General features: G+C 42.8%; 2 protein-coding genes across 2 annotated transcripts in view; both read right to left on the minus strand.

Moving 5' to 3' along the window:
• The window catches only part of LOC148813316 (scavenger receptor cysteine-rich type 1 protein M130-like), a 38,300-nt gene extending 23,852 nt beyond the window's left edge, over positions 1 to 14,448 (minus strand). Inside the window, exons 1-3 of the mRNA XM_088907961.1 lie at positions 14,445 to 14,448; positions 14,219 to 14,380; positions 789 to 983 (exon numbers count right to left, since the gene is read on the minus strand). Of these exons, the coding sequence (XP_088764087.1) occupies positions 789 to 983; positions 14,219 to 14,380; positions 14,445 to 14,448 (361 nt within the window). The remainder of the gene's footprint in view (positions 1 to 788; positions 984 to 14,218; positions 14,381 to 14,444) is intronic.
• Positions 14,449 to 14,483: 35 nt separating this feature from the next.
• LOC148813317 (zona pellucida sperm-binding protein 3-like) lies at positions 14,484 to 16,405 on the minus strand. The gene is made up of 7 exons (XM_088908298.1): positions 15,848 to 16,405; positions 15,631 to 15,746; positions 15,449 to 15,555; positions 15,197 to 15,371; positions 15,002 to 15,119; positions 14,703 to 14,803; positions 14,484 to 14,625 (listed from the first exon to the last, which is right to left on the minus strand). The coding sequence occupies exons 1-7, from the start codon at positions 16,403 to 16,405 to the stop codon at positions 14,484 to 14,486; spliced, it is 1,317 nt and encodes a 438-aa protein (XP_088764424.1).
• Positions 16,406 to 27,794: the final 11,389 nt, after the last annotated feature.

A 27,794-nucleotide genomic window follows, 5' to 3' on the forward strand; every position in this document is an offset into this window, starting at 1 on the left:
TTTTTACAAAGGGCTCCAGAGAAAACAAAAGACTGATTGACTGATTTAAAATTACCAGCCACACCGAAATTAAATTTGTCCACTAATTCCACAACAAAAACACTGATAAAAACACGACAAGAACAGCAGACTTTAGAAAAATCAGTTGTGATCGTTGTAAGAGGACCCGGGGAAGGGTCATTTATAACCGGTATTTCCGGAACGAAACACTGAAAATACTCGATATAGACCTGGGCAAGATGGCCACCCAGGATAACCAGCTAACCTGCTATTGGGAAAAGCCTATGCAGCGAAACAAGGAGACACAGCTGAACTACATCAGGAAACAGGATATAAATCCCCCAGAAGCGATGAGCTTTCGAAAAAGCGTTTCGAAAAGAAGGAGAGATTTAGGAGTGTGCTGGAAGGAATTTAAGAAAAACAGACTATTGAATACGGTTTTTGACTAGGATTAAGGATTACGGCTTGGATACGGCGCGGAGTAGTGTGGACATACGGACTTGGGAATTTGGATCGTTTCAGGATACTGGCAACGGATTGCGGAACGGATTTGGAGAGACTTACGGACGAAGAACAAAGAAGATCAGTGTGGTGTGAGTTACATCTCTTTTACACCTGTTTTCCCCCGGCAACACCACATCATATATGGGATAAGCACACCAGTGTTTCTATTAAAAAATAACAAAATTGCTACTAAACTGATATGTATAAAAAGCTTGACATCGGGTGAGCACAGATGCCAGATGACAGTGCTGTTGCTTTTAGATTTGTGAGTTACCGTTCTTCACCTGTGTAGAAGAAGCCAGCTGTCGCCAGTTTGGATGGGACTGCAGCTGAGTCGCTTGGCCATTGGAAGTAGGACTCAATTCGAGAGCACTCGTTCTCAAATACGTTACGGAGGATCTCTTCTGACGAGGCTGTGGAGACGGTAATGGCCTTGGTGAGCACTGCTGGCACGCAACACTGGGCCAGAGGTTCAACTCCTGGGGTACCAAAGACATGCTGGTAGGTGAACTGGATTCTGGGAAAACTGGCCCTGCCGTGAGTGTGTGTGTCCCCTGTGATGGACTGGGTGTCCAGGGTGTGTGCCTGGGCAGGTCTTGCACCTGTTGCTTGCTGGGATTGGCTCCGGCTCTCCCATAACCCTGTACTGGCTGAAGCAGTTAAAAAATGGATGGATTGATATAATAATTCTAAATGCTGTTGAGTCTGGAGTGAAGTTCAGGTTCTCCAGGTAGTCTTTGCTAGACCAGTCATTCTGTACTCACTTTTCTGACTCTGCTCTCCTTATCTCAGTTTCTTCACTCACTTTGTTGACAAAGTAATGTTTGGCCTATAGTTATATAAAAAAAGAGTAACAGCATAATTAATAAAAAACAATATTCCTGAGTTTGTTTTAGTTAGGGTCTTAAAACCAAATAAGGTGAAGAGAGCATGTAAGATCCTCACATGAAGGACTGAAATATTTCAATGAATATCTCACAATAGAGAGACAGGATTCTGTGTGGAACCATAAAGTCTGGTTGAAATAATAATAATAATTGCTTACACTTATATAGTGCTTTTCTGGACACTCCACTCAAAGCGCTTTACAGGTCATGGGGAATCCCACTACCACCACCCATGTGCAGCCCCCACCTGGATGATGCGACGGCAGTCATAGTGCGCCAGAACGTTCACCACACATCAGCTCTCAGTGGGGAGGAGAGCAGAGTAATGTAGCCAGTTCAGAGAGGGGGATTATTAGGAGGCCAATGGGAAATTTGGCCAGGACACCCCTACTCTTTTCGAGAAACACCCTGGGATTTTTAATGACCACAGAGAGTCAGGACCTCAGTTTTACATCTCATCCGAAGGACGGCGCCTGTTTACAGTATAGTGTCCCCCATCGCTATACTGGGGCATTAGGACCCACACAGACCGCAGGGTGAGCGCCCCCTGCTGGCCCCATTAACACCTCTTCCAGCAGCAACTTTAGTTTTTCCCAGGAGGTCTCCCCTCCAGGTACTGACCAGGCTCACACCTGCTGAGCTTTAGTGGGGGGCTGCCAGTTGTGAGTTGCAGGGTGACATGGCTACTGGCAGATGAGAAATATACTTTGCAGATGAGTTTTTGGGATTTTCAAGCCCAATAAGCCCAATAAGCAGCCTAGCTGCCTGGATATTAGTATTGGAGAGAGGAGAGAAGAGAGAGCTTGCTACACAGTTCAAATTAGACCAGAGCTTTTTCTCTGGTTAGATTTTGTTCTGCTGGGAGATTAGCATCACTACACTGTAAAACGGGTTCTACCGTTCGGGTGCACATGTGACTCTCTCTCTGGGCCACCATTCTAAAAAGATTGATTATTAAAATGTCCCCATGGGAACATCCCATACTCTATATTGGGTACCAGGCTACACATGCTGTCTCATGGGAGGCAGTCCCGTTCCTCTCCATTATGTCAGATACGGAGGACAAGGGTACAGTTGTCTAGGGCTGAAAGACCACTGGACAACACACACTGTCCCAGTAAGTCCTACAGACTTCTACAGGGCTCATGTACGGTACGTAGGGCAATCACTGCATGCATCTCATCGCAGAAGGAAGCTGTCCCATGCTACGTGAGTAACGCGTGTTGTGCTCCTGGAACTCGGTCATGCTGAAACGAACCTGTAACGTGTGCAGCAGTGCTCTCAGGGTCTGAACAAAGTAGTAAAGTGCACTCAAGAGCTCTGTAGTGATTAGACACTCATATTGTTTAGGCAGATCTGTTTCAGGCTCCCATAAATCCACACAAAGGCTGACTGCATTGATTCATTGCTAAAGAGGACTCTACTCCACTGCAGGCAGGTGCACCAGAGGTGACCGACTCCAGCTTCCAGGTTCCAAGATGTAATGAGGTGGCTGAGCTCTAGTGTAACAGGCAAAGTCACTCAAGTACAGTGTGTCCTAGACAGCCATGAATGATGAAATAAAAAGATGACAAAGTTTTAATCAGTATCCAAAATCTGTAGAGTAGATATCTTGAAACCTAATATTTGATTTTTTTCTGAAGCTTGCAGGCATTCAGGCTTCTAGATTCTTTTGACATTCAGTGTCAATGGTTACAGAATTTAGAAGTTACACCTCAGCACCTGAAATGGAGGGCAGGGCAGCACAGTGGGCGCAGAGGTTAGCACTGCTGCTCTGAGCCACTGTGACCTTGAACTGGATAAAAGGGAGCTGAAATTGATGCGATGACCTGGAAGTGATTAAAGTGCTATTCGATGGGTGTGCTCTTTCTCCTCCTGGTCGTCAAACACAGCGAATCTGCAATGCTTACTCTGGAAACTACTTGGCGTGCTCCCTCCAGGGGTCACTGGCCACCTCCCAGTCTCCCAGCCGCCCTCCGCAGGAAAAGCACTGCATGTGATCCTTAACACCTGCAGCTGCAGAATGAACAGCAAAATCAAGAGCACGCGTGACTTCTTCCAAGGTCTTGTATATAATTATATATTGTATTTTTTTATTGAAATGTTTTTTTTAATGATAGGGAAAATATTTTCAGTCCTTAAACACTTTTTTTTACTTCTTAAATTTAGTCATTAGTCTATTTTTTCTTCCACTAACAATAACCCCCCACCACCACCAAAAGAAAAGCTTGAGCCCAAAATCTCAAATGAGCAAGGATAGATCTAAAAGCTTCATCTCAATGGAATTTGCTTTTAATGTGTTCTTTTCACACATACATTGATGAATACAGACTTTGGCATAGCAAATATATTATCTTGAGTGCAGTGCACAGAAAACCAGAGCTGTTCAGTACAGCTGATGACTTGTACAGCACAGCAAGAGATGAACAAGATTCCAATTTCAGTGGAAAGGATTTGCTACACCCCTACAGGCCATCTGTCATTTATGAACAGACACACCAAGTGGAGATCAGTTAATGAGCTGATCACTGCTGCCATTAGAACACATTCTCACATGCAGTGGATTACTGGTGTAGTATCCCCTCACGAGGCACCAGTCAATCTAGGGGTTTGGGCATTTATTGGGACAATTGTTAATTGTGGCAGTAAATCACAAAATGATTCTTTTAATGGCATTAGAATCCAACCATGCGGGATAACTCAAACAACACACACACACAGGTACTAATACACGAGAATACATTTATTAATACATAAAATGTGCATATAAACATACAGTGGTGTGAAAAAGTGTTTGCGCCCTTCTTGATTTCTTATTTTTTTGCATGTTTGTCACACTGAAATGTTTCAGATCATCAAACAAATTGAAATATTAGACAAAGATAACACAAGTAAACACAAAATGCAGTTTTTAAATTAAGGTTTTTATTATTAAGGGAAAAAAAATCCAAACCTACATGGCCCTGTGTGAAAAAGTGATTCCCCCCTAAACCTAATAACTGGTTGAGCCACCCTTAGCAGCAACAACTGCAATCAAGCGTTTGCGATAACTGGCAATGAGTCTTTTACAGCGCTGTGGAGGAATTTTGGCCCACTCATCTTTGCAGAATTGTTGTAATTCAGCCACATTGGAGGGTTTTCGAGCCTTAACCACTTTTTTAAGGTCATGCCACAACATCTCAATCGGATTCAGGTCAGGACTTTGACTAGGCCACTCCAAAGTCTTCATTTTGTTTTTCTTAAGCCATTCAGAGGTGGACTTGCTGGTGTGTTTTGGATCATTGTCCTGCTGCAGAACCCAAATGCGCTTCAGCTTGAGGTCATGAACAGATGGCCGGACATTCTCCTTCAGGATTTTTTGGTAGACAGCAGAATTCATGGTTCCATTTACCACAGCAAGTCTTCCAGGTCCTGAAGCAGCAAAACAGCCCCGGACCATCACACTACCACCACCATATTTTACTGTTGGTATCATGTTCCTTTTCTGAAATGCTGTGTTACTTTTATGCAGATGTAATGGGACACACACCTTCCAAAAAGTTCAACTTTTGTCTCAGCAGTCCACAGAGTATTTTCCCAAAAGTCTTGGGGATCATCAAGATGTTTTCTGGCAAAACTGAGACGAGCCTTTATGTTCTTTTTGCTCAGCAGTGGTTTTCGTCTTGGAACTCTGCCATGCAGGCCATTTTTGCCCAGTCTCTTTCTTATGGTGGAGTCATGAACAGTGACCTTAACTGAGGCAAGTGAAGCCTGCAGTTCTTTGGATGTTGTTGTGGGGTTTTTTCTGACCTCTTGGATGAGTCATCGCTGCACTCTTAGGGTCATTTTGGTCGGCCGGCCACTCCTGGGAAGGTTCACCACTGTTCCATGTTTTCGCCATTTGTGGATAATGGCTCTCACTGTGGTTCGCTGGAGTCCCAAAGCTTTAGATATGGCTTTATAACCTTTTCCAGACTGATAAATCTCAATTACTCTGTTTCTCATTTGTTCCTGAATTTCTTTGGATCGCAGCATGATGTCTAGCTTTTGAGGATCTTTTGGTCTACTTCACTTTGTCAGGCAGGTCCTATTTAAGTGATTTCTTGATTGAGAACAGGTGTGGCAGTAATCAGGCCTGGGCGTGGCTAGAGAAATTGAACTCAGCTTTCCAAAGATGTGATAAACCGCAGTTGACTTATGTTTTAACAGGGGGGGGGCAATCACTTTTTCACACAGGGCCATGTAGGTTTGGATTTTTTTTCCCCTTAATAATAAAAACCTTCATTTAAAAACTGCATTTTGTGTGTGCTTGTGTTATCTTTGTCTAATATTTCAATTTGTTTGATGATCTGAAACATTTCAGTGTGACAAACGCAAAAAAATAAGAAATCAGGAAGGGGGCAAACACTTTTTCACACCACTGTATATATAAAAGTGCTTGTTCAACTTCATCTCCCCCCATAACGGACAGATATTTCCAGAGGACAGAGAGCAAGTTAAAAAGAATTCACAGAGATCAAAGAGGAAAGCTAGCTGTATTTTTTTGTTTTGTTTATATTAACATCTGTCGCGCCTCCCGATAATAAAGGCATACTCGAATGTACTTGATTATATAGGTTTAATCTGGTTTATCTTACTAAACAGTAATAAAAGATCATTTTATGATGTGATATTTTGACTGTCAAAACGATTGCACATAAAGGAATAACAGGACGGGCTTGCAGAGAACACAAATACTTTTTAAAATACTAGTTGTGCCGATTCGATTCACACTGGAAATGGCAAATTGTCTGTTTATGAGCTGTGCGTCAAAATACTAATGTGACGCTCCAAGCGTTGCAATATAGTGTCCAGTCAGTGTGTCTGTATGAGCCCCTCTATCTCTCTCTGTGCAGTGTTAATGTACTGGAGTGTCCAGTCAGTGTGTCTGTATGAACCCCTCTCTCTCTCAGTGCAGTGTTAATGTACTGGAGTGTCCAGTCAGTGTGTCTGTATGAACCCCTCTCTCTCTCAGTGCAGTGTTAATGTACTGGAGTGTCCAGTCAGTGTGTCTGTATGAACCCCTCTCTCTCTCAGTGCAGTGTTAATGTACTGGAGTATCCAGTCAGTGTGTCTGTATTAACCCCCCTCTCTCTCAGTGCAGTGTTGATGTACTGGAGTGTCCAGTCAGTTTGTGTGTATGAACCCCTCTCTCTCTCAGTGCAGTGTTAATGTACTGGAGTGTCCAGTCAGTGTGTCTGTATTAACCCCTCTCTCTCTCAGTGCAATGTTAATGTACTGAAGTGTCCAGTCAGTGTGTCTGTATTAACCCCTCTCTCTCTCAGTGCAGTGTTAATGTACTGGAGTGTCCAGTCAGTGTGTCTGTATGAACCCCTCTCTCTCTCAGTGCAGTGTTAATGTACTGGAGTGTCCAGTCAGTGTGTCTGTATGAACCCCTCTCTCTCTCAGTGCAGTGTTAATGTACTGGAGTGTCCAGTCAGTGTGTCTGTATGAACCCCTCTCTCTCAGTGTAGTGTTAATGTACTGGAGTGTCCAGTCAGTCAGTGTGTCTGTATGAACCCCTCTCTCTCTCTCTCTCTCAGTGCAGTGTTAATGTACTGGAGTGTCCAGTCAGTGTGTCTGTATGAACCCCCCTCTCTCTCTCAGTGCAGTGTTAATGTACTGGAGTGTCCAGTCAGTGTGTCTGTATGAACCCCTCTCTCTCTCAGTGCAGTGTTAATGTACTGGAGTGTCCAGTCAGTGTGTCTGTATTAACCCCCCTCTCTCTCTCAGTGCAGTGTTAATGTACTGGAGTGTCCAGTCAGTGTGTCTGTATGAACCCCTCTCTCTCTCAGTGCAGTGTTAATGTACTGGAGTGTGCAGTCAGTCAGTGTGTCTGTATATAGTATATAGTATATAGTATATAGTAATGACAAACACAAACACAAACTAATTACATGAACACACTAATATTAAACTCAAAACCACATTTCGATTCAAATATAAGTTTTAAAATTTACAACTTCTATATTCGCACGAAAATATTATTAATGTAGCACAAACGCTACTTTCTAAAAAAGACAGAAAGAAACTGTTTGTTTTGTCTCATGGTGGTCCTCCTCTCCATCCTAATGAAATGTTTAATATGATCCCTCGAGAAAAAAAAGGAATCAATTTCCGCCTGGAATGATTGATGCCCCATCAAACATTTTGTAATATCTCGGAAGTTTATACAGTAGAATCCTGGTTCTTGACTAAAATTTAAGGTAAACAAGACTAAGGAAAGTCTTGAGTTGAAACTTAATGTCGAACTGGGATTTAAATCACCCGGAACATTTCACTACATTGGGCAGTATGTGCCAGAGAGCGGCATCTGATAGTCGATCGATAGCTCAGTTGGTAGAGTGAAAGATTGTAGTGAAAACAGCGGGAAATCATTAGGTTGCTAGTTTGATTCTGGCTCGAAAGAAGGTGCTTTTTGTGTACTTTAATCAAAGAGTTAAAATAGGGAATCTTTTTCACTCAGACGTTGATCAAAAGCTCAGTAAACGACGAAGCAGAGGCTCTTGTTCCGAATTCAGCTCCCGTCTGAATGTCTTGTTTTAGCCAAAATCTGATCTTTGAATTAAGGGACTACTCTGTCTGCTTTGTTATTCAAACGTATATACAAATGTCACGTTATTATTATAGATATAAAGGTGTTCTCTGTTTTCAAAGGATAGGTACTTAATTTTCTTTATGATTTGGTATTGATTTTGTATCGTTGTATTATTAAGTTTGTGCTTTCTGTGTTTTTATCGTATTGTGAACTTCTTTTTTAAACAAATGCTTACAAAGGCAGACACGGCACACATCTGTTTATACCAGCGGTGAATTGTACATTTTTATTACGTTCACGCTACTTTGCACTTTTGGGAGTAAAACAGGTTCGATATAAAGTGGCAAAAATATAAAAGGGGAAAATATCTCCAGACTGCGTGTATGTTGTGACTGTTGTTTTATTTTTTTTTAAAACATGGCGTACTGTGCACGAAATGTTGCAGAAACACAATCTGATATTTTAATAATTATTATTTTAATAATTTGATAAAATTGAGGCCCCGGATCCAAATCTTCAGTTCTGATTTTTTTTAAGTGATATCTTCCCTTCCTGTTATGGAAGTCATACGATGTGAGCAATTGTTTTTTTCACGTTGCGATTCAAAGAGCCTCAGACGCACTGTCGCACAGTAAACAAACCAGAATAGTGTAATGCTTACGGCCGACAGGTACTGTTGTAAGAGCCGGCTTACCAGAGCAGGTGACGTCACCGCCCTTCCCAGTAATAGCAGGACCACAGCCGCTGGGCTGTGGAGAGATCCCTCATTGGCTCACCGGGCGGGGTCCCTGCTAAGTGACGCGGGAGTCCCGGGTTCGAGCCCCCGACGGTGAAGAGCCGACCTAATGTGGCAAGGGCGCCCGCCTGAACCCCCGTTGCGTTACAATAGATTCTGCTGGGAGCTGGACTGAGCTCATTCTCACTTCCTGTGCTGAAAACAGAATCTCTCTTTCCCAGACATCTACTGCTGCCAGATATTGTTCTGCGTCCTACTGCTCCAGCAATTCCTTTGACGAAAGACAGATCACTTGTGCGCTTTTAACCTTCTCGCAGCTACAGGCGAGACTGAAGCTAGAGATGTGAAGGCACCCGCTGGTACACCTTCTCTAACTTTCACAATCGCGACAGACTTCTCTTTGATAAAAAAAAAGTAGATATAGCCCTGAAAAAAGCATTAGTTTTATCAGTTTTTACATTAATCGATTTTGAATCAAATATGATATTTTTATTGCATTTTACATAATAATAATAATAATTATTATTATTATTGCTTACACTTATATAGCGCTTTCATGGACACTCCACTCAAAGCGCTTTACAGGTAATGGGGACTCCCCTCAACCACCACCAATGTGCAGCCCCACCTGGATGATGCAACAGCAGCCATAGTGCGCCAGAACACTCACCACACATCAGCTATTAGTGGGGAGGAGAGCAGAGCGATGAAGCCAGTTCAGAGATGGGGATTATTAGGAGGCCATGACTGGTAAGGGTCAATGGGAAATTTGGCCAGGATGCTGGGGTTACACCATTACTCTTTCGAGAGACGACCTGGGATTTTTAATGACCACAGAGTCAGGACCTTGGTTTTACGTCTCAGCCGAAGGACGGCACCCGTTTACAGTTTAGTGTCCCCGTCATTATACTGGGGCATTAGAACCCACACAGACCCGCCCAGCGACAGAAACCAGACGGTACCGTGTGTCGGGCTCGGCTGCGAGCAGGACAATGACGTCACGGGGACAAAGTAGAGAAAATCAAAACGGTTCTATAAAAGACCTGTATCAGCTGTCGGTTCGCAGTCTGGACTCTAAATCCACCGATCCGATTTCAAATCTCTCTAACACCTGAGCTGCGGCTTCTTTCGAGTACTTATTCAAGAGAACATTATGTTAATCATATAGATGAAACGTTTAATATATTCAGGTGGGTAGCTACGTCAGCATTCGTATCTGCAAAGGAACAAGTAATACTGTAGGTTTATTCCATGCTGAAAAGAGAAGAAAGAAAACAAACCTGAAGAAGGTTTCACAGCTGAAACGTTATGTTTTCTCTCTTCTCTTTTCAGCATGGAATAAACCTATTACTTGTTCCTTTAATATATTGTTCGGTTTGACTCAAAATGCTTTACTACTACAAGAGAGAATTATAGTATGGAGGATGAGACAAATTTATGATTTCTTGGAAGAAAATGTTTTTTCTGTGCGTTTGAAATGAATCGAAACTTAAGCGCGACACACAAACCCTTTGTCTTTTTTAAAGATATAATATTTTTAAACAGACAAGTATAGAAAACGTTTTTTTTACTTTTTGCTTATGTTGCTTTTTTAACACGGTACTGTGTGAAGATCAGCTCCTGCTCTGAGCTCAATAGCAATGCAAAACTGTGCTTAACAAAGTTGGCGAGCAGCTGAACTTGTGCTCAGTAGTCAGTACGGTGCTGAGGGCTCAGTACTGGCGTTGTTCTAATTAGCACGAACTGCAATGGCTCTGAATCTGACCATTTCTATGGAAGTACTTCAGGTGGGTAGCTGCGTCAGCATGCGTAGGCTGCAAAGGAACGAGTAATAGGTTTATTCCATGCTGAAAAAAAGAAGAAAGAGAACACAACGTTTCGGCCGTGGAGAAGAAGGCTCCACGGCCGAAACGTTGTGTTCTCTTTCTTCTTTTTTTCAGCATGGAATAAACCTATTACTCGTTCCTTTGCATTTCTATGGAAGCCCGTTTCCGCCAGGAAGTAAAAATAAAAACGCTCTATGGTATCTCAGAATTCCGACTTAGTAACTGAGAATTGTGACTTAAAAACTCAGAATTCCGACTTTATATCTCGTAATTGCGACTTTATATCTCAAATTTGCGACTTCGAAATAACCCATATTTCATTGTATGTCCTTTTGTTATTGTAACGGATTCGGGTTCCAGGGCTTGTGCCTTTGCTGCTCCCACCCTAGTTCGTGCCTCACTGCATTGGCTCGAACTCAGGTCTTGCCAGCTAAACTAAAGAAGACCTTCTTTTTTAAGTAAAAAAGGACATACAATGGAAATATGTAAAAAATATAAGTTTCAGCTTTTATAATTGTGAATTCTCCTGGATGTGACGTGTCTATTTCTGTATCTTATTTCATATTCTGTCTTCGTTTTTGTATTTCTGGTGTTTAAATAAAAAAAAATAAAAGCCCACCGTCCACTATTCCATCCATGTACTATGGAAGCCTCACTACCGGAAATGGGATTCCATAAAAATTTGTGTAATTAATTTGATTTTTATCAGGGCACTGTACAAGACAAGTCTTCAGGCCTATAGATCCTATGATCTTGTACGATTCATCATTATAGTGTAATGGAACGGCCGACACAATTTGTAGTTCAGGTGGGTACCTGCGTCAGCATGCGTAGGCTGCAAAGGAACAAGTAATAGGTTTATTCCATGCTGAAAAAAAGAAGAAAGAAAATATGTTTTGGCCGAAACGTACCAGTAAACTTTACATTAACAATACCAGCCAACTATACATTATCATTTCACACCGGTTCTACAGGAATCTACAGCAGAGCCCTGAGTTGACTCCCAGAGTCCCACTGAGCCCATAGAATTCCACATCACCCATCACTCCTGCACACAGTCCGCTGAGAGCGCCTGTCCATAAACTACTGGATTGAGAATGGGATCAAATAATTCCCCATTTTCTTAATTCTACATCAAAGGACTGTTAAAGGTCTATTTGAAGGCATCGATTCGTATTCTTAAACCAGATGAACGCCTGGAATAAGTTAATATTACTTATAAATAGTCATGCTACAATACTCCAGTTGAAGGCACGCTTCTAGCTTTGTGGTACTCTGGTGCATCACGAATTTATGTTTGAATTTCTGTGGATGAACTACTATAGGTGTACCCTCGCTCACTTTCTTTAGCGACAGTCGTTGCTCTTCATCTGAGTGATGTATTTGCTTGTTTTTCAGTTCACTTCCCTGCAAGGAATATTCACCTCAGAGCTCTCTTTCACAGACTGCAGGCGCTATGTTTGTTAACAGGTGTTATAGTGATGACATCTTTCTGTATGATCAGGAGAGGAGCTGCAGGTCCACTGTGTTGTGGCTGCAGTACAATTTTAGCTTATTATAATACTTTTTAAGAGCGACAGATTCTTAAGATCACGAGGTGTTTACGATATTATTTCAGTATTAAGCTGTTACTACATTCGGAACTGTCCCATAGGATTCAGTGTTCCATTAGTTTGGCACTAAACTGCTTAGTCTATTGCAGGAATTGTACTTAGTCCTGTCCTGTAGTGTCCTCTAGAGAGCAGCAGCTGTTTCCTTGGGCTCATTGCAATTGGGAACATTGTGATTACTGAGCAGGGGACTAAAGTCAGCAGACGAGCGCGTTGCAAATCGGTATTAATCTGGCGTACAGAGCTGCATGTTAATCTCTGGATCATCTCCAGTTAATGTGATACTGTTCTTACCTTGCAATTGACCCAATCTGACTACTGGCACCAACACCCCTGTTATTACAAATAAACTTCTTATGTACATACCGTGATACATAAGTTTGGTGGAGAGGTTTGGCAGCCCATATTCAGTCAAAGGTGTGTGTGCAGATCACTGTGATATACAGGCATCAACAAACTGACAAATACAATATTAAATGTTTAACTGATAAAACCCAACCGAACCAAACCTGAATATATTAGTGGTGGAAAGGAGTCTTTTTATATAGCAAAAGGTCTCTGATCCTTTGGTAAGAACGATGGGTATATAACCCATTGTCCTCAATATTAGAAATGAATCCTTGAGCACTGCCATTGTACCAACGATCCTCAAAAGTGCTGCCATTACCCCCGTCCCATAAAAGCCTAACATTACCCTTTCTTGCATAAACTGTAGAACATGCCTTCACATTTCAGTTGCACCTCAGTAGCACTTTGATCTATTATCACCCTACTCTCCACATCATAACCTTTGCTCTTCTAATTCTGGTCTCCTAACTGTCCCCCAAGCCCCTCTACACTGTATGGGTGACAGGGCCTTCTGCTGTTATGCCCCCAAGCTCTGGAACTCTCTCCCCAAGGATACCAGAGTCACCTTCCCTAAACTCCTTCAAATTCAGACTCAACACCTTGTTCTGTAGAAGAGCCTTTACTGAACTGGTTCTATTCTTTACCCCCCTGCTTCTACTTTTCTTAGTACCGCCATCCATGGTCTTCTCAGTCTATTGGAATTGTTTTATCCTGTGTATTCTAATTGTAATTCTGTCAAGTGCTTTGAGGAGCCACCTTCGGAACCATTATATAAAATAGTTTATTCTAAATCCTTGAAACTTTAATAGGGCACTGCAGTAGGGCTAAGAATTGACAGCCTTAGTGGGCCATCATGATTCGTGCAAATAATAGGTAGTCACAAAGGAAGACTAGGATTCACTTGAAATCCATGACATGGGACACTGAAACAGTGGAGAGGCTTTGTGTAGTAAGCATTCAGTCTCAATCTACACAGTCTGTGCTGCTGGTAGAGGTGGTTGTGAACACCCGTCTTCCGGATCAAGTGCTGGGATCTCCAGTCTCAATCCTAATACTTCTCATGACTGTCCACTACCACTGCTGTGAAACCAACACCCATAAGATAAGACCTCCGAGATTCTAACTGTACCATTATTCACTGATGTTCACGCACCAGTATTGTTCCTCTGCTAAGGAAGGGAAGGCCTACTTTACACCAAGCCCCTGCTGACAATTCCATCCTTGTGTTTCTTTTAGTCAGTTTGTGCAGCCTAGAATAGGACACTAGATCTCACTCTTACTGGGCACTACAGTAGCAACTCACACTCCATAAGCACTACCCCTCTCAGAAATGGGAGAATTTCCAGTATATTGAACACCTCTGTCTCTCCCACAGTAAAAAAAAAGTCACACTGCCCTGCCCAAGGAATAGTGCGGCCATCTTCCCCCAGTACAATGCTTTATTACTCCAGCCATTTTCAGTCCTCATTGGCAGCAATATGGGAAGCATTCTTGAAAGGGGAACCCCCACAAATACTTCCCTTGAATTCCTCCACCCCATTCAAACCTATAAACCATAAAGAAACAAGGGCAGACAGAAGGGTCTTTCACAGCTTTATTGAGATGTTGCCATTACAAGGCGAGTGGAGGCAGGAGAGTCACAAGGGCCAGGCTGGAGCCTTCATTCAGGCACCTGGGGAGGAAGAAGGAGAACAATCCAGCTGAACTGCAGGACACCCACCCCTAAAGGAGCTCCTCCTGCCAGACCCTACCTGTCCACTGGCCAACATCTCCAAAGTCCTCTGCTCCCTCCACATCCTCACTGGAGCTCTGAGGGTCTCCCTCCTCATCCTCAGTCCAGTCAGCTCCCACATCCAGAGGACCCTCTACTGGTGCCACAGTTACCCGACCGCTGGTCACCAGGCTCCTGGTACCTGTGGACAAGCAGCACCCAGGAGTGAGGGATCCGCTATACCCAGAGTCCCACAGTGATGCTACTCATCTTAATAGTCCCTTTGTCCAGCATGGGATCATTCCTCAGTTGTCCAAGCATGGTTGTCTCTTGGGCAGAGATGCATCCACAAGGGATAGAGAACCAGACCCACCTTCATTCTGACTGCCAGCACACCTGGACTCACAGCAGGCACAGACCTCATGGTCACCATACAGCTCCTCCCACCTGGAGGAGAGGAGGACAGGTGAGGCCTCCACCTGGCATGTCCCAGAGCACCCTCAGCAGGCTCCTTACAGAAGTACCTCTTCGCCTCCCTGTTGTAGGTGCAGGACTTGGTCCCTGGTGTTGCTTTAGCAGGAGCCACAGCCATGACACAGTGCATGTACAGCTCAGTCACTTCATGCTGCAAGAGGGAAGGTCACAGCATTAAGGGATCAAGGCCAATCGAGGGACAGAGAAGGACCTTCTGCCATCAGTGAAGGCAAGCTGGCAGCTCTTGGCACTACAGCCGCCACAGTCTGGTTCACATCTAGATCATGGATGGAAAAGCAGACAATGGATCAGTAGAGCAAGAAGGCTGAGCAGCCTTTGAAAGCAGTACCTTCCTGGACAGCTTCTTCTGGAAGAGGAAGGCATCAATTGTGAAGCGGAGCATATCCTTCTGCTTGGAGGGGACAAACCTGGACAGGCAGCCATCTGCCTTGCTGTCCACCATGCACCTGGGGACAAGGACAAGGATGAACCCCTGCAGGCTCTCAGGGCTCCTGCCCACCTCTCCTCCCAGAAGGGGCCATACCCCAAGTTGTCGATCACAGGGAAACGGGGCTGGGAGTGCTGGTCTGGTTTCTCCGTTACGTAACATGAGTGGATGTACAGCCTCTGCTCCACTGTGGCAAAGTAGGCAGTGGCCTGGAAGTACATGGGCTGACCCAGGAAGTACTCATCCTTAGGAGAGAGCCGGATCCAGCGGGCTGGAGAGAGAGGCAGCATTACACCTGCACACAGCACCCCCTGCAGGCAGGAGGAGCCACTCACTCAAGGAGCTTACAGTTGGTGGTGAGCAGGACAAAGCTGTGCTTGTTCTTCAGGTCCTTGAAGAAGGTCCTTCTCCTGGCCCACGTGGGGACATAGCCAACCTTGTAGGAGTAGTGGAACCTGCAGGACAGAGGGGATGAGGGGCTTCTGGACACTGTCCCAGCGGCTTCTCAGCAGCAGCAGAGCCCTGCCTACCTGTTGTAGGAGCACTTGACTGGCACAGAGAAGGGAATGAAGCGATGCACAGGCGCACTGGAGGAGGGCGGTGCATAGCGGAGAGTGTTGGAGTACACCAGGCGGCCCTGGACAACCTGCAGGGTTACAGAGGAAGGGATATTCCCAGGAAAGGAAACCCTGACACTAGCCCTACAGCTCACATCGATACACTGCCTGTAGATGAAGCCCCGCTTACCGATCGCTCGGTGCCACACTCGTGAAGCCCGTAGATGAAGTAGAAGTAACGGCGTGTGGTTCGGCTGACGCTGCAGTTGCCCAAGGTCACCTCCGATGGCCGACAGCTGAAGCCGAACAGGAGCCGACTGACCCTCACGTACATCCTGCTGGAGTCGCACCACACGGCCACTCCTCGGGTGCCCCCGATGGCCGGGCGAGCCGGCTGCCGCCCTCGCTGGGGAGGAAACAGGACGCTCTTGATGTAGGCGGGTAAGGGCCTGCTGCCGGCTTCGGGCTTCATCTTCTCCTTGTCGAAGTAGGGCGAGTACGCGTCTCTGGACACGGGAAGACGGCGGAAATCGGGAGCCAAGGACTGCGAGTCGTTCTCGCTTGCAGACAGGTCTTCGGAGGGTGCATCTGCCAGGTTCAAGTCCTCCGACTGGGCTGCGTCTTCGAGAGCCGGGAAGTCGGCCTGGAGCGCTAATGCCCGAGAGTCCCAGCCAGCCGGCCCGGCGGAGATCAGTGCGGGGAGCCCGGCCGCTGCGCACAGGCACAGTATAAAGAGAAACGAGCGCATCGCCAAATTAACGTCCCGCTAAATTGCTACAGGGGTAAGATAAGTAATCCACCAAACTGTGTTGAAGCAAGAGAGCATAAAGTGTGAATGCTGTGACTAGGTTTTTATACTGGCAGGACCTGCTTCCACACACCTGGTCACACTACCGCTCAATCAACACAATCAGTTACACACAGAGACCCGGATTGTTCTCAGCGTCTAATTAGAACCTGCTTCCAGTCTGAGGCGGGACTCCGTGAAGCCGCCTGCACACTTTCCCGTGTGTATCTGACCTCAGCGGAGGAGTTCCACGCAATTTCGACAGAATTAAATCACCCACACGTGTAAAATTTGCTCAGATTAATTTATTGTTCAATTAGTTTCTAATTTCCGAGGACAGTGTGTTAAACTCGCTGTCAGACAGAGTACGGAACATGCGACACGTCCGTCCACACTTTCCTTTATCGAGGGGGCTGTTCTATCAACACGTACCGCAATGAAAATAATTTTACTATTTTTCATGTGTAATTGCATGTCATATTAAAATGTGTAATACAAGCATTTCTTTGCTTCCCAGTAAAGAAATACTGATCAGCTTTTGACATGATCTGATAATAATTTGTCTGATTTTCCAGAGATTGCTTTTGCTTCGCAGCACTGAGAACCAATGGAAGCCCGTTTCCGCCAGGGAGTAAAAAAAAAACGCGCTATGGTATCTCAGAATTGACTTAGAATCTCAGAATTGCGACCTAAAAACTCAGAATTGCGACTTAAAAACTCAGAATTCCGGCTTTATATCTCGTAATTGCGACTTTATCTCTCACATTTGCGTCTTCGAAATAGCCCATATTTCATTGTCTGTCCTTTCGTTATTGTAACGGATTCGGGTTCCAGGGCTTGTGCCCCTCGCCGCTTCCACCCTACTTCGTGTCTCACTGTATTGGCTCGAGCCCAGGCCTTGCTAGCTGAGCTAAAGAAGACCTTCTTTTTTAAGTAAAAAAGGACATACAATGAAAATATGTAAAAAGTATAAGTTTCAGATTTTTTAATTGTGAATTCCTCTGGATGTGAAGTGTCTATTTGTCTATCTTATATCATATTCTGTCTCCGCTTTTGTATTTCTGGTGTTTCAATATTTTTTTTTAAAAAAGCCCACCGTCCACTATTCCATCCGGGTACTATGGAAGCCTCACTGGCGGAAATGGGATTCCATAAAAAATAATGTAATTAATTTGATTTTTATCGGCTGAAACGTGTTTTCTTTCTTCCTTTTTTCAGCATGGAATAAACCTATTACTTGTTCATTTGCGACATACAATTTGTACAATCTGGTTGCAGTGTGGTGACGGCACCGCCCTCCCCTGCGCATAACAGGGATGCTGGCCGCCGGGGCTAAAGAAAGTGTTCTTTAGCTCAGCTGGCAAGACGTGGGTTCGAGCCAATGCAGTGAGGCACGAACTAGAGTGGGAGTAGCGAGGGTACAAGCCCTAGAACCCGAATCCGGCATAATAACAAAATGACAGACAATTAAATATGGGTTATTTCGAAGTTGCAAATGTGAGATATAAAGTCGGAGTTCTCAGTTACTAAGTTAAAATTCTGAGTTACTTAGTCGGAATTCTGCAATACCATAGCGCGTTTTTTAACTCCCTGCTTTCATACATTTCAATTAGTCTGATCAGTGTAGGACAAGTTAATGTAGAATCATTACTATGTCTGTCTGTCTCTTGTTTGTATATAAATGAATGTCTTTGACAACTTAATGTTAGTTTTTAATTTAGTTTTACGATGTAGGTCATGCGTTAACATATGCACGAGCATACGAAATGTCTCACTCCTGATTCAGCTCATGCTCCATAGGAGAGAAGAAATTCCTCCTGCTTCTCGTACAATCATATCAGAACAGAAGCCCGTGTCACCCAGCTCTGATTCAAGAGCGACTCGCATCTTCAGCCCTTTTTTTATTCGTGATCCTAATTTTCTTTAGTTATGATCAATATTGAACTTTTTCTAAATAAAACGACAATAATCAAACATGCAGGCAGATTTTTAAAAAGTTTTAGGAGCTGACAGGGTGCCCCTTTGGAATAGTTGTCAGAAAATGTGAGAAAAGGAAAGGTACGTAAGCTCTCACACACAGCATTAGAGATTGGCATCTGATTGAAAAAAAAAACTACCTGTCTCCCCAGCATTTAACGGTGCTGTTGTTTTGATTTTACGTATTGTTAGCATTTTAATGAATTGTTAAAAGACTGATACACAAATCGCTAAATAAGAAAACGTAAAAACCCTAGCTGTAAGCAATTGGCCATTCATATTCCTGAATTTTAAATCCCTGTGTTTATCTGTATCCGAATGCCTGGTGCAGCTATTTTGAAAGCAGAGTCTATGATTTACTGTATTGCAGAAGCGTATTGCCACCAAAGAAAAAAAATCCTGAGTTTACAGGAGTGAAAGAGGAAACAAATGCAAACACCGTTTAGAAAAAACACACACGTCTCAGGCCTTAACCGTGACAAGGATGGGATTTGAACCTAGACGAGCAGAGCACAATGGATTAGCAATCCAAAAAGTGACTCCTGTTTAATTTTCTTTTTGCTTGCTCGATTTGTAGTACGATCCTCAATCCTTACAAACGATAAACAAAACGGCTTCATGTGCCACAGCACTCTGCTGCAGGTACGGTTTGCACCGTGTATTAGGCGAACCCGAATTAAATATTTCAAATATGTGAAGAATTTCATGAAACCTGAAAAAAGATCACAGCCAATGTCAGCAATTCGGAGCCTGTAGGCAGCTTCAACAGAACAAAACGATCTGAAGCCGCAATACTTTCATAGAGTGTATTGTGACACTAACCCCGTTGTTGCTATTACTGCTACTTCTGCTGCCGTTGCTTTAACCTCTACTCAGCGGGCAAGTAAAGTTGTACAAGGAATCTTGAAGACACGCCCTTGTAGAGCAGCTTGTAGAGCTTGTAGAGCAGCCTGTGATGATTTGTACTACAAAAGACCAAGTGCTCAGTGACGTCTGCGTTTACCGTTGTAACTTTTCTTCTCAGGTGCATAAGCAGTTGTCTTAAACATAGCTGAGTGGCACAGCGGAAGCGTGCTAAGCCTATAACCCAGAGGTCGATGGATCAGAGCCATCCTCTGCTATACACATTTTATGCACGATTGATAAGCACACCATCAGTTTAATGAAGTGCATTGAAACTGATTTCTTCTCTCGTGTGTGCAAACTTCACACTTACGGCGCTCTTTAATCTTTACAAATACGCAGATGCCCAAATGTTTCTTTGGTTGTTCTGAGATCCTTTATAGATTCCTCAAATCCTTCAAATGAACATCCATATCAGCACAATTATGTTTATATATTTTAAAATTAAGGTACATACAACAAAAATATCAATGTACATTTGTACAGTGCTCATTTAATAATGATTGTCAAGGATTGTCAAGTTCCCCAACAACTCTGTGTTATAATTTTAAAATATTTTTGCTAAGGATACACAACGGGTGTATAAGGCATTCTCCCTACAGCCAGCTGAAGATAAAATTCCACACGTGAAAATGGTTTAAAACACGCTCATTTCCTGCAAAGTTCAAGAGGGTTTTTAGTGGAGATTATGTTCACATTGAAACAATCCGAAGGGCGTCCCTGAGTGGGCTTGAACCACCAGCCTTTTGTTTAATAGCTGTACAGAGGCACACTCCCGTTGCTTTTCAATATTCACACGTTTGTAGTTAAAGAAAATAAAATGCTGACATTTTCCTGCCAGCCGGCAGTATTTCTTCGGCACTGACCAAGAATAACCAAGAACTTTATTTCATCTTTCGCAGGCTGTAATTTCCAAAAAAGGAAGTGAATACTTGTATTAAACTAAATCAAGCCGACGGAGATGCACTGCCGTTGTTTTGCTCCACTTTTCATTAAAAGGAGAAAAATTACCTGCTTTTTCTTGCAGTATTTCTTCTGTCCTGATAAACAAGATTTGTATTTTATCTGTTAGAATTTGTATGAATTTCTTGAAGTTCAGAAACAACTTGTTCCAGAAAAGAAATGAACACTTGCTTCAAAGTAAATCAAGAAGTATGTCTCTCTCGCTGTGTGTGCTCTTATCTGTCCATCTCTCTCTCCTCTTCTCTCACTCTGGCAGTCTGTGCAGTGTATCTGAAGGGGATGTAACACCACTTGGCAAAGAAGAAGAATTCTCAGAGGCAGAATAAAAAATCATTATTCTCTTCTCAGTCAGATTCACAGCTTAGACTCACACTCAGACTGACGCTCAGCTCCATACTGGTCTCCATCCTGACAGTCCAGAACCAGAAGATTTTCAGACAATCAGTGCTGCTACATGAATAATATCAGACAGAACAGCCTGGACTCGGGTCACATCTCCCCCTTTTCTCCTTCCTCACAGCCGCTTAGAGACAGAGAAGAGCTCCTGGTCCTCCTCTCTGTGAACTGGGCTCAGGGGTCACTGATCTGGCAGCTGTGGGCTCTGTTCCAGGGCAGAAGCAAGAAGCTTCTATTAACCCTTTCCAGGACTTCCAGCCCTTTAGTATTACTTTCTTTACTGTATATCAGCCTCCAGACATGTTCTATAAATGTTTTATAACACATGTGAGTGTGGAATTATCTTAGTATTTATGTAATTAACACCAGTAGTGACACTCTGATCAGTATATTGAGTATTAGTAGCCAATGGTCTGATGGTTGTGTCTCCAATAGTGACTAGTTGACCAGTCTGTAGCTCTGAGCGGTGGTACTTAGATCACACAGAAGAAGACCTGTCTGTGTGTGATTCCACACCAGCCCTGGGATTCAGCGTCTCCCACACATCTCTCGCAGACAGTCTTATAAATTTACAATTAAATGAAGTCTTGTAACAGTTATACAGTTAATTTCAATCATCAGACTACCTATGAAACTGAGAGCTGGCTGGAAATAAAGCCAGGATACACATTTTAACCTCCAGGATCAGGAGTCTGTTCCTCCTGGCTCCTATACTCTGATGATTCGTTTAAAACATTTAAAAGCGCTTATTACAGGGACTTGTGCTCGTTCTCTACTGCTCCACACGGGTATGCTTTGTAACACATTAATCTGCGAAGTAAACTATTTTTTTTTCCTGTTTAATGATTTTCATTCCTCGGTTTGTCGCTCTCCTTCTCCAGCTGTTATAAATCGCTTCTCTTCACAGCCCGGTGTGTTCTTTTTGGAGATGTTATATCTGTAAGAAAAGCCCCCCGGGCTCCGGACAGGAGTCTCCTCCAGCGGAGACGCGCTCTGCTCTGTCAGAAAGAGCGCTGTGACGTCACAGACACCAGCCAGAGCGCTGGGATCAGAGAACGAGACCGCGGGAGAAGCGCGGAGCGCACGGAGGAGAGTTATTGATCACTTATCTGTCGACAAACAATTAATTCACCTGAAGAACTCTAGAATAATCGATTAAATTCACCGATTGGTGACTACTGATTCTTTTCCCGTTCTTGACCCTGTTTTAAATATCTAGAAAACAGTCAATAAAGACTGTATCGATCAATTACCATAGTGCGTTTAATGTTAATAATGTTCAATCTGAAATTAAACAATGATTATTCATATTATTATTTAGGTAACTGTATCCTAGAGCTAGAAAATTATTTTCCAAGTTGATAAATGTATGTAAGTAACAGTTTACATGCATTTTTTCCAGTGTTTATAAATCATAAGTATGGTAACCACAGCAACAGACGTCAGGTCACTGTGCGCGTCTAGGTGTCTCGCGTTCGTCACAAAGAGTGATGTGACGTCATGGGTAGCAACTAATACTAATACTAGTGTATTCATGTTAATATTAATGAGAGTACAACTGGTAGTTTTAATGCTAGTGTTCATGTGAGTATTAATGATGATAGCGCTACTGATAGTTTTAATTTTAATGTTCGAAATCATGTTAATATTAATTATAATTATAGTGTTACTGTTAGAGTATTAACAGTAGTAGTAGTGTTAGTTTTAATGATAGCATTACTGTTATTATTTGTAGTTTGTGTCAGTGTTAGTGATAATGATAGTGTATGTCTTAGTGATAGTGTTTGTGTTGTAATATGAGGAGTATTTGTTTTAGTGTTAGCTATTGTGTATCTGTAGATACGTGTGTATGTGGTGTCTGTGCATGTGTCTGTTAAGTGTGTGGTGTCTGTCAGTTTGTGGGTGTGTGTCTGTGAGTGTGTAGATGTGTGTCTGTGAGCTTGTTGTGTCTGTTAGGGTGTGAATGTGTGGGGTCTCTGAGTGTGTGGTGTCTATAAATGTGTGTCTGTGAGTATGCGTAGTGTCTCTTTGTTTCTGTAAATGCATGCCTGTGAATATGTGTGTTGGTGTGTGTCTGTGAGTGTGTGGTGTCTGTCAGTGTGTAGTTGTTTATTTGTAAGTGTATGTGTGGGTATGTCTGTCAGTGTGTGTAGTGTCTATTTGAGTATTAATGATGATAGTGTTACTGATAGTTTTAGTATTAATGCTAGTATTCATGTTAATATTAGTGATAATTATACTGTTAGAGTCAGAGTACTCATCATGTTAGTTTTCATGACAGTATTACTGTTATTATAAGTATTATTAGTCTAGTAGTAGTTTGTGTCAGTGTTAGTAACCATGATAGTGTATGTTTTGGTGATAGTGTTACTGTTGCAATATTAGCAGTATCTGCATTAGTGTTAGTTATAGTGTATCTATACCTAAGAGTGTATGCGGTGTCTATGTGTGTATATAGTGTCTATGTGTGTGTCTGTGAATGTTTGTGAGTGTATATCTGTGAGTGTGTGAGTGTCTGATTGTGTGTATAAATGTGTGTTGTGTCTGTGAGTGTGTGTAGTGTCTGTGAGTATAAATGTGTGTGAGTGTGTAGGTGTATATCTGTCAGTGTGTGTGAATGTGTGTGTAGGTGGGCTTGGGCTCCACTGGTGTGTCTGACAGAAGTGACCCATCAACAGGTGTTGAGGTCCAGAGCCGCTTGCGAATAGAAACACTTTCTAGAGTCCAGACCAACATCCACAGAGCTGTGAGTGCTCTGTTTTTATCACAATTAGTAGTAATGACAGTAGTAATTCCCACACTAATCATTATTAACCGAAATAATCATCAGAAAATATTGCCTTTGCAATGATGTCATTCCTCTTGACATTGAATTCTTCATGAATTTTCTTTACTGACAGGACATATCTGTGTCTGAGTGCCTGCTGCGATAAGTACGACAAGCCATTGATCTCCAATATTTTCTGGTGTGGTTATTTATTGCATACGAAACATTATTCTCATTAAGAATATTTTACCTGCAGTCACAGTGAAACTGCTACGGCAAATAAACTTTTTATGGGTGGAAAACATTCAAAAGACTTAATGGCTACAGGGGAGGGTTGAACACACAACCTCAGTATAACTCCACTGTGCACAACTGTATATGTACCACACACTGACCAATTGCACCACTTGACCTCTGTAAGGCAGGCTCCTACACAGATTGTAAAATTTGCACAAACGTAGGGTGAAACAGGGTTTTTTGGCTGTGGATACATCTCCACATGGGGGAAAGGGACAGTAAAATAGTAAGAAAAAAACAAGAGAAGAAACTGAAATATATGTGCTCACTGTAATGTGGGAAGAGGTGGTCAGACAAGCAAAACAGCTTTGCGGATAATGTGAAGTGACATTGTTTTGTGTCAATCAGCTCACGGATTCAGCTTCATGTGTATGGTTGTTGAGCGAGATTGGTTTCTTCACAAGCCCAGTCAATTGCCAGTGGAGAGCTTTCCGACACACACCTTCATGAATACTCTCGTTAAGATGATCACACCTTTCATTGTCAAGTCACGTCCTTTATATACAATAGTTGCACCAACACTAAGAGAAAGGATGAGAAATGGCTTTTATCAAGCGATTGCAGTGTTTGCTGAGGATCCTTTTTTGCTGAACTGGCCTCTGGAGAAGTGTTGTAGAGGTGCAGTAAAAGAGAATGTTTGTGTCACTCAAGACTGTAATAGAACACTACAATTACAATACTTTTATAAGAGTAAATATTACTGGTGCATCACAGTTCTTATAATGGTGAAAACAGGAGCACCTTCTCAACATTTTTGACTGATGTTCTACTCTGATGAAACAGTGTATAGAATTAGGTGACAATATCGGAATTCATTCAAACGCACAAGATTAATTTTCAGCAACAAAATGCGCTCGAAAATATTTTACAAGAAAGAAACCTTACATTCACCTAAATAAACATTCACCCTCTATGTTAGCAGAGAACAGTAGGACAGATAGTTAGTGTCACTGGACACTGCATCACAGAGGCCAATCTCTTCTCCCTCATTATGCCGGCTTACTCTCTCATAATAAACTGTCCTCCAACGATAGTCAGCTGCCATCACCGACTCAGACATGACGTTCATGTACATATTATACCTTAATATGGCACTGCATTACAATAATTTGATCAAAACAACTGGTGAAAAAATAATAATCAAATATTTCTTTTCTTCTTTTAGTAGATAAAGACTTTGTCCAAAAAAGAAGCATTTATTCCTTTCGTCTCCTACCAGCCTTTACAAGTCACCTAGTTTTCTGTGAGCCAGTGTGAGGTATGAGGCAGTCGAGGCTAATGCAGCCGAGCGCTCTAAAGAGGTGGATTAAAGCTCCAGTCTCTTTGGGGGTGTGAGTTGGAATCCCACTGCTGCCAAATATCTCCAACTATCTCTGTGTCAAGAAGCACTTCTTTTTTTGTTGTTATTTCCCTGCAGTTTAAACCAATTTCAGACCAATTAATTTAAACAACCACGCTGTTCTTATGGCATGGCATTGTCTGGCAAAAAAATAACATGACACCTCCTTTAAAACACATTTTCTGTGGAGGGAACAGGAGAACTTGTGCCATTCAACCGTATAGCATGATGTCATTTTCTCATGCTCATTTTTAGATGCTTGTCATCGAATCTATGATCCTTATGAGTACAGTCACCCTCCATTCAGTTAGCACAGATATAATGTGCCACGTTTTCAGAGAATCGCATCAAATACAGGTCAGAAGAAGACGACAAAATGTCCACTAGGCAGTTTCCCAGTTGATTTTTTTTTCTTGTTTTGTAAGACAAGGAGACCGGCTGTTCAAAAAGTTACCTCACACTGGAGCCACTCTTTTCTTTCCAAAGGCTCAGAGAGAGATAATACCGCAGGTAACACCAAGTGAGAAACATCATGAGCATTTGTAAAAGCTCTCTACCTGCCCACTCCCTACACTGACATGTGTCAGAGCAGAGCATTTCTAAAACAGGAATTACACATTTCGGAATGTGCCCTCCTTTATACATTAAATAAAAGGTCTGAAGCCTGCTCCAAAGAAGAACTATATTCAGAGCTGCCAAAGAAGTCGAGATTTCACCAAGTGACAGGAAGCATCTCAGAAAACGATGGTACAGTCGTTTCTACACGTCGAACAAGAAGAGCTGAAGCCACCCGGTGTTCTCCGACCAAGTAATGTGAGGATGGAGGGTCTCATCAATGGTAGTGTGGCTGAGTGGTGCGTTTTAGGCTCCAGTCTCTTCAGAGGTGTGGGTTTGAATCCTACCACTACCAGGTCTTTCTGTGTTAAAGCCTTGCTCACTGAGCTAGGTTTTTCACGATTGTCTTTGTAAGCTTAATATCAAGGCAGAAAAAAGCTTTAGTTTTCTTCTCAACAGAAATGCTCATTGGATTGCTCATTATGCAGGGAGCAACTTTTGAGTCCGTGCGAATCGTAGTGTGCCGTCAATTCCATTTAATAGTGCTTTTGTGTGGCTTTTGTGTGTCGATAGAGTCGATATTCAAAGACTTCAGTGTCTGTACTGGACTGCTTGTATGCGGACATCACTCAAAATCCCTAATATGTTTCTTCCGAATTCAGTTTTGCAGTGCTTTAGTGCTTTACTGTTTTCAGAGGGTCTTTTACTGATGCTGCTGTAGTAGAGAAGTGACAATCTTCTGTCCATTGCAGTTGAGAACGGATTTAATACGGAGCTGCGGAGAAATGTCTGCGGCAAATATCGCTGCAGAACTTGCCCGTGCACAACACCGAAGAGAAAAAGAAATACCACAGGGTTGCCCATAAGAGTGAAAAATAGACATCAATTGTTCAAAGAATTACAACACTCTTCCTCTTACAGTGGTCTAATGTTATTTTTCTTGCAATAAGAACAGTGGGATTGTTCGACTGTGTGGTTCCCCAACTGGTTGAATAATAATAACAATAATAATAGTGGTGGTAGCTGATCATTCTTGTCCGTGGCCGAGTGACCTGTGCAAGTATGTAGGTTGAATTCTAACCATTCGGTGCTTATTTCAACTAATGCCACGTTCCTTTTTCTAGGTCTTCAAATAATTCACAATGTAGAGGTATCTTTAGTAATAAGAAAAAAGGTGCACCTCGGAGATCCATCTCACAAAAGCAAAGACTTCTTAAAGTGCACTTCTGAGCTTTAGAACCCGAAGGAGTTATCTCTCCTAGTTATTAAATGTGCAGATAATGAAATCTGTAATTTCTGCAACCTTCCAGTAAGCGCGGTACTTATACAGCAGTACACGGCGGAGCAATGCCGAGCTTGTGAGTTCAAGACTCACATGGAGCAGTTTTGCCTGTGTTTTCAGCTGCAGAAACTTAACATCCATTGCCATAAGATTGTCAAAAAGCAATTCCTTCTCTTTCATTTGAAGTCAGATGAAGAGGAGTCCCAAAAAAAGCAGCTAGAAGCAGTGGGATTTGAACTCACACCCCCAAACAGACTTACACCTTGACCCAGTGTCTTAAACCACTCAGCCATGCTACCTGTCATAGTAGGCCTCTTTGTCTCATTACTTGCTCGGAGAAAGCCGGGTGGCTTTTGCTCTTGTCACCCGACTTAGTGGCGTTATGACCGTGGAAACGACTGCACCTGCTTTTTTCTGAGATGCTTCCCCTCTCATGGGGAGATCTTGACTTCTTTAACACCTCTGGATAAAGTTCTTCTGTGGAGCAGGCTTCAGACCTCTGTGTACAGCACCTTTGATGTCATTTTATTTTTACAGCAGCCACATCCGAAAAGTTGTGTTTTTTACTTTTTATTTGAACAACAAAATTAAATTCAATACAAACAGGAACACATATAACATATTAAGAAAATCGTCAGGGGCACATGCTATCATACAATTACACTTTATGAAAAACGATTACACAAGGTAAATAAAGATAAGGTACGCACAGCTTGTTCTTACATTTCAAAAGAGTCCGTAAATACCCCTTTACGTCTATTTTGAATTGTTCAAACGTAGGACTCTTCCCAGACCATTTCACTTTATACCACATTCCTAAACGAGGATGCATCTCCTGTTTTAGAACTATTTTGGGCGGTATGGTTTATAC

The sequence above is a fragment of the Atractosteus spatula genome (assembly GCF_055471065.1).
Source record: "Atractosteus spatula isolate fAtrSpa1 chromosome 10 unlocalized genomic scaffold, fAtrSpa1.hap1 SUPER_10_unloc_1, whole genome shotgun sequence".
NCBI classification, from domain to species: domain Eukaryota; kingdom Metazoa; phylum Chordata; class Actinopteri; order Semionotiformes; family Lepisosteidae; genus Atractosteus; species Atractosteus spatula.